Raw genomic sequence first — 7388 nt, 5'->3', positions numbered from 1 at the left:
CGGCAGCCGCAGGGCAAGGGTGAAATAGGTGCTTCGGACGATGTTGCACGTCAGGAGCAAGTGTTGCCGGATGGTTTCTTGACAAGAACTATGAATAGAGGGAAAGTGATTGGATGGGCACCTCAAGTGGCGGTGCTATCTCATAGGTCGATTGGAGGATTCATAACGCACTGTGGTTGGAATTCAATACTGGAAAGCTTGTGGTTTGGAGTTCCGATAGCAACATGGCCTATGTATGCAGAGCAGCAAGTAAATGCTTTCGAGATGGTGGTTGATTTAGAGATAGCCGTAGATATAAAGATGGAGTATCGAAGTGAGAGTCCGGTTTTGGTCACAGCAGAGGAGATAGAGAATGCCATAAGGAGACTGATGTTGGATAGTACAGAGGAGAAGGATGGTATCAGAAAGAAAATGGAAGAACTGAAAGACAAAAGCAGGAAGGCCTTGTTAGAAGGTGGATCATCTTACTGTTTTCTGGAGAGTTTGATCAATGAGTTTAAGGACCATTCGTCCAATTGAAGGTCTTAATTGCTTTCTTTTATGAATGTCGAGTACGTAAAGCTATGACACATGAGCCTAACTAAACCTCAAAAGCTAGCTCATGAGGGGAGGATAAGATATTAAGGAGTTAGTCCCTTCGATTATAAAGTTATAATCTAAAATTGCTCTTCTTTTTAGTAGATATTTAAGCGAAATTTTATAATGCTTCATAAGTTCGTTGGTTTCAGGATCTTAATTATTAAGTGCACATTTTTATGTTTAAACCACTTAATGGATCTAAATTCGCAAAGTTATGTTCATTCAGTGTTACTGTGTTATCATCCACCATTATCACCTATCATCGTTACTGCCCACTATTATCAACTACCGTCATTGGTGCCTACCTTTATCAACTACGTGCCACCCATCCCCACCCCCATGGTCCCACTTACCAATAACAACCACCACCCTCAGTTACGATCACCAGTACTATCAGTTATTATAATTAATTAGTGAACATATTTGTGCTTTGTGCGTCATTATATAAAATGTTTAGTTAAAAAATACATAGCAAGGATAGAACTTTTAAAAGTTCATGTATATAAATATAAAATAGATTTTTTTAAAATCAAATATAAACACTTACACTATAATTTCCTCCTCACTAAAACATTAAAGCCAAATGCCCCCTCAGCGTATATCCGGATTTCCAACTACACACTTAAATTTCACAAGAGTCCTATCACCCCCTGACTATTTAAAACTGAAATATTTACCTCCATGAATGCTTAGCTGGCATAATGAGTGTATTTCACTCTCTTTGAGAGAGTGAGCATCCAAATCTATTATTAAAACTTTATTTTTAATATCTTTTTTCAATAAATATATGCATTTTTAATTATTTGTTTTTCTTATTTGTTTTCTTTCTTCTCCAACAACATAAACAAATCTCTCAATCTTTCGCCACCTCTAAGTCTTGCTGCCAATCTTCACCGGATTCACTATTGTTGATTCCAAACAAATTTTCAAACTCATAAAACTCTTGCAAAATCAATCAACCTAAAATACATAAATTCACAACTTAAGATATTATAATCCTCTCTCAGATACATCCTTATTTTCTCTCAGATACATCTATTCCCTCTTTTTACATATATTTATATCACCCCAAGATACTTTGGATTCGATTTGAGAAAAATCAATATAGGTTTACTTCAAATCCAATTGAACCCACCGATTTTTTATTTTTTTTACTAATAGATCCTTTAATTATCAATCTCAAGTCTCAATCAATCAACTATATCTCAAAAATTGTCGCTATTAATCTCGTTAATTCATCAACCGTCATAGAATCAGTCTCTTCCTCTTCGAAATTGTCGTCGCAATCGATGATGACGTGGAAGACATCGTAGGCTCCTCCTCCTCATCTTCCTTGAGAGGATTACTTATCTTTGGTGACCACCATTAATGACAATATTTTGCCATGTTCGTCTTCTCTCCCGCCTTCACTTTTTTTTAAATTTGATTTTTAGGTTTCAAATGAGCAAAACCCGAATATCTCTGGATAAGCTCTAAAATCATTATTCACCTTTCTTCCTTAAAGACCCAATTTCATGGACTTGTGGTGTGCTCTTCTAGTAATGGTGAAAGTACTTTGGGTGTTTGACAGGATGGGTAAGAATATAGAAAAAAGGGTAAATAAATATAAAAATTAAAAACAAATATTGATGAGGTGTCAAACGCGTGAAACTCACATGCCACCATAGATCTGGTTATGTCCTTTTAAGGGTATAATTAATTCATCTTTAAACAGTTCAGGGGGTGATAGAACACCTGTGAAGTTTAAGTGTGTAGTTGAAAATTTAGATATACATTGATGAGGCATTTGGCCATTTTCTCTTCTTTAAACACTGGAAATTGCAGAAGATAAATCTCAAATGATACATAATTTTTCACATCATTTCCTAATACAAATAGATGCGTCAGATGGAAAAACTTACCTTTAAATACTTGTTATCTATCTCTTCATATAATTTATCCATTTGGTTTTATACTGCTTCTCTAACCAGACTAATTTTAAACGTGTCGAAGCAGTAGACAAGTATGCAGCCAAAGTTCCCAAGCATAACCCTCAGAGGGGTAACGATACTATCACTAGGAGTATCACAAATCTATACCAAAATCATCCCTCAGAATCATCGATGAGAAAAAACTCACCAGAAAAGTATGCCAATTTATTAACTGAACTATACAATGTTCACCTTTTGCAACCAGAAAAACAAGAGAAATAATACCTCTTTCGAGGTCTTGTTAAGATACTCAAGAAAAAGTTTTTCAAACAGATCTGAAATTTGACTTCTGACCATATATGCTAAAAATAACCCAGTTCTTATTTTCTCATGGCTTATTCTCAAATTATGCATGTACTCAAAGTCAGTAGTATTTAACTCTTCAACTACAGGAGATAACCAAAAAGAGAATTTTCATCACCTACAAAATCTCTTCGATGAAGCAATATATCTTGCCATTACGAACTATCCCAGTAGTTGTCCACAATCCACCCTTCCTCTCCACAACCTCATCCATTCCTAATGGATCAAGCCATCGTGATCTTGAGATATCTTTCCTGAAGAAAAAGATTACCGCCTATTCACATTCCTATATGTTTTTCAAAATTATTTTTAATAATATATCTATATCATGAGATGGAACCTGAATTGCAACTTGGGTATATCAGTGGATGCATATGCACAACAATGGTTATCATCATCAGGATCCTCTCCGTAGCCTTCAGAATCACTAGTTCCTTTTGAAAAACTTGCCCACTTATCAGCTTCCATAGCTGGAATAAATAGCAAATTTCCATAAAAGTTAAAAATTTAGCACAGATTACAACCATCTTAGCAAGTAGAGACACTAACACTTGATTAATAAAGGAGAAGCTAATTGTAAGTTCAATTCATTACAATATGAAAAACTCCACTAATCTCATGAGTTACCAAGTAAAAATTGTACCCAAAATGTGGTGTAGCTCATGATTGAGCATATTCTCTAAACAATTAAAAAAGTTGTTGTATTTACTTTAACAATAGATTGCGAAATTTGAAATGAAATATACTTTAAATTTCTTTTAATCAAAATAAAGAGCAGATAAGAATATGAAACAAAAACTAAACTAAACTAATCATAAGGAGAATGAGACCTTATAAACTAAACTAAACTAAACTAAACTAACAAGAATAATCAGAGAACAACAGATTATAAATTTAACCAACAATTTAATATAAAGACTAACAATGTAACATGAAAAAAAAAACAATATAAACTTCAAACACAGAAATTTCATGCTTGGTTTCTTTATTCGTACTTTTCTTTGAAATTTTGACTGATGAAATAACAAAAAATCGAATGCCTCAATATGTTTTCGGAATCTCATTTGTCTATATTGCCGCTGTTATTCCTAAAGCATTTCAAATTAAAACATAAAAATAATCTTAGAAAAATCCAAACGAACAATATAAAAGAAATATTTGATAGTTAAAGAGAGCTTATAGCATTCTTAATGGTTCTATTGATGGGAATTTGCAGCTACACTGCCTATTCCACTTGTTGCACATAGTATTTATTTTCCTATCCGTTTCTTCATCCCTTTGTATTTCCCAAATACTATTCAGCTCTACAAAGAGAGACAAAAAAGTTACCTTTTTGTGGCATTGATTCGACAGAAGTTGGAGATGGCTAGCAGTAGAAAGAGTAGTAGTGACTAGTGAGAGGATAGAGCAAAACAAGATTTCTTCAAAAGTGAGGCTTGCACTTTGTATTTCTGGTTCTAATAAACACGTCATACTGTGCCTCAGCCCAAAGGAAGACATTACTATCAAAGAAGTTACTACTTTCTTTGATATGATAAAATTGGAAATAAAAAATAAGAAGAAACAATCTGCTGGGATAGTGAGAACTGAGAAGGTTATCTAATTCTGTCATTTCTTAGATATCATTTCGGGTGTGTTTGGTACGAAGAAATATGTGATTTTCCTACTTATTGCAATAGGATCTAGGCATTAGGGGATTAATTTGTGCATAAAGATAGACATAACCTATTCATCGTGCTTAGCCAACTATTGCATGAAATCGTCAATGCATTCTTTTTGTTTCTCATCTAGAGATATACAGGGCTTAGAATAAACTGAGTAGGCGAGTAGAAATTGAAAATTTCCGGTGAGTATCGCTATTCTTGCAGGTTAATAACCCGGATAAATTAATTAGTCAAAGTAACTGAAGAATCCAACTGGATTGGTAGATTCTCCAAGACACTAGAATATTTTCTCCAAATTCGTGCTCAAATCGGCTACATTGGAAATAACTAACACTTCTGTTTTTTTTATGACCGTGGTGTCCCAACCAACTTTCTTGCACCTCGATTAAATTCACAAGATACGTGTCACCTCCCACCAGCAATAGGTACCACGTAACTCTGTCCATCAAGGTGATATAGATGAGAAGAATCACCTAGTGTTTTTTTTATCTCCGAACCTGAGACCTCATAGTTCTCAACCACTTCATTGACCACTAGGTCACACCCTTGGGTGCAAATAACTAACACGTTTGAGCACGACTAATTGAGCACTATAGCTTTATTGGCGACTAATTCATTTTAATTTCGAAATCTATTGTTAAAGTAAATACATCAACTTTTTTAATTGTTTAGAGAATATGCTCAATCATGAGCTACACCACATTTTGGGTACAATTTTTACTTGGTAACTCATGAGATTAGTGGAGTATTTCACATTGTAATGAATTGAACTTACAATTAGCTTCTCCTTTATTAATCAAGTGTTAGTGTCTCTACTTGCTAAGATGGTTGTAATCTGTGCTAAATTTTTAACTTTTATGGAAATTTGCTGTTTATTCCAGCTATGGAAGCTGATAAGTGGGCATTAAGAAAGCCAGGCCAAGGGTTCGCTTGGGGCCAGCAATGGTCTCCGGGTGCCGGTCCCGCCCAGGGTGTAGGCTCGGGGCGTGACAGGTGGATTGTGGACAACTACTGGGATAGTTCGTAATGGCAAGATATATTGCTTCATCGAAGAGATTTTGTAGGTGATGAAAATTCTCTTTTTGGTTATCTCCTGTAGTTGAAGAGTTAAATACTACTGACTTTGAGTACATGCATAATTTGAGAATAAGCCATGAGAAAATAAGAACTGGGTTATTTTCAACATATCTGGTCAGAAGTCAAATTTTTGATCTGTTTGGCCAAGAAAAAATGAAAATACTTTGTCTTGCTAGGTACGATACCCTTGTTAATGCATTCATTATATTAAGGTGCCTACTAAAAGTCTCGTCTTCTTTGCCTTCAGTGCTAACGTACGTGTTACAATGGTGAAATTTACTCTTTGCCAGAGCCCCAGAAACACTTTTATCCCTTGGCTGTCGGACTGCTCTATCATTTTTAGCTCCTTTGCATCAGACTGTTCACAACTTTATCAACTTTCCATCCACTTTGTCAACTTCTAAATCTTATATTGTTTGTGAAGTTCCAATTGATTGGTGTTTACATGGTGAAATTTTTTACAGTGGGACGTTAGTTGTGTGAGACACATTTGAATTTTTTACTCTCTTAAAGTATTTTGTTTCAACTTCTTTCCACGAAAGGCGTCTTTATGTAGGGTATAGTTATGCAGGTATCTAGTGAAATAATCAGGATACATGCAAACTGATTAGTCGTCAACATCATTAGGAAATAAACGGGTCATAGATGTGTAGGGCCAAAACCAGATAGATTGGTGTACAACTATAATCCACATATGAATCTAAGATGAGACCTCTAATTTAACCAAGTCCATGATCATTAATTGGTGACGGCTACTAACATGGGTTGTGGTGAAGTGGTGGAATTGTTCCACCCTTAATCCCGAGTCCTAAGTATGGAGAAAATCTTGTTGAGAGTATCACTCGGATCCTGCAGTGTGCTATCCGAATTTAGTCAGGGATTCAATGCAGACTTCAGACACCGGATGGAAAAAATAAATTGGTGATGGCCATGGTATGAAAAGGGAATCAACATAGTTGTAGTCTTCATTAGCTGCACAAACATGAATTGACAGGTAACTTTTTTTTCCAAACAATTTGAAAGTGAAGTTTGTATTGTAGTTATTTTTTCTTTCTTTCTGGTGTATTGTAGTTCTTGAATTTGAGTAAATATCAATGTTTAAAATTATAATGACATTATTTTTTTATGAATCCACCTTGAGATTTCAAGTTCAAACTTCATGCGCTAATTTTTTATTTTTCGAACCCCCTTTGTAAAAATCTTGAATCCGCTGTAATAGCTGAGTATTGGTGGAATACCTTCACTTGCAATTTTAGTATATACACGGTCCTTAAAACTATGTAATTTGTTAGTTAACCATATTTATTACTACGTGTCATTCGCTTTTTAAGTCGCATTGATTCTATAATTTAAAAAGGGAAAGGTCAAATATATCCCTATATTATTGGAAATAGTTTAAATATATCCTATGTTATACTTTCGGTTCAATTATACCCCTCCCGTTATACTTTGGTACAAATATACCCCTAATTTTAACGGAAGGACACTTGTCAACTTATGAATCAAACAACTTGACAACTTTCTAAGTACTACCAAAAAATAATATTAAAGAGATATCAAGATTAAGACACTTAACAAAAAATATTATAATAAAAATGGTTAAAACAAATTACTCACCTACCACACTACCACCCACCACACTATCACTTATATGAATCCCTCAACTACTAGTTTTGACTTATTTATTTTAACTTATTTTAACAACTTTTTAACTTTAACTAGTTTAGTTTAGACTTAATTCCAACAACAAAATTCACCAACTAAGCCACATTATTTATTTTAACTTATTTAAACA

At 34.3% G+C, this 7388-nt stretch overlaps 2 protein-coding genes across 2 annotated transcripts in view; one reads left to right on the top strand and one right to left on the bottom strand.

The window, feature by feature from the left end:
- The window catches only part of LOC102594683 (anthocyanidin 3-O-glucosyltransferase 2-like), a 1846-nt gene extending 1079 nt beyond the window's left edge, over positions 1 to 767 (top strand). The window contains exon 2 of the mRNA XM_006353729.2: positions 7 to 767. Within this exon, the coding sequence (XP_006353791.1) occupies positions 7 to 519 (513 nt within the window). The 3' untranslated portion in view covers positions 520 to 767. The remainder of the gene's footprint in view (positions 1 to 6) is intronic.
- Positions 768 to 2970: 2203 nt separating this feature from the next.
- Positions 2971 to 7388, bottom strand: part of LOC107061700 (agamous-like MADS-box protein AGL80) — an 11784-nt gene continuing 7366 nt past the window's right edge. Inside the window, exons 3-4 of the mRNA XM_015311446.1 lie at positions 3193 to 3322; positions 2971 to 3106 (exon numbers count right to left, since the gene is read on the bottom strand). Coding sequence (XP_015166932.1) covers positions 2971 to 3106; positions 3193 to 3322 — 266 coding nt within the window. The remainder of the gene's footprint in view (positions 3107 to 3192; positions 3323 to 7388) is intronic.

Source organism: Solanum tuberosum, unplaced genomic scaffold (genome assembly GCF_000226075.1).
Source record: "Solanum tuberosum cultivar DM 1-3 516 R44 unplaced genomic scaffold, SolTub_3.0 scf00157, whole genome shotgun sequence".
Classification (NCBI taxonomy): Eukaryota; Viridiplantae; Streptophyta; class Magnoliopsida; order Solanales; family Solanaceae; genus Solanum; species Solanum tuberosum.
The sequence above is the reverse complement of the archived record's forward strand: the minus strand, read 5'-3'. Positions and strand labels throughout refer to the sequence as shown.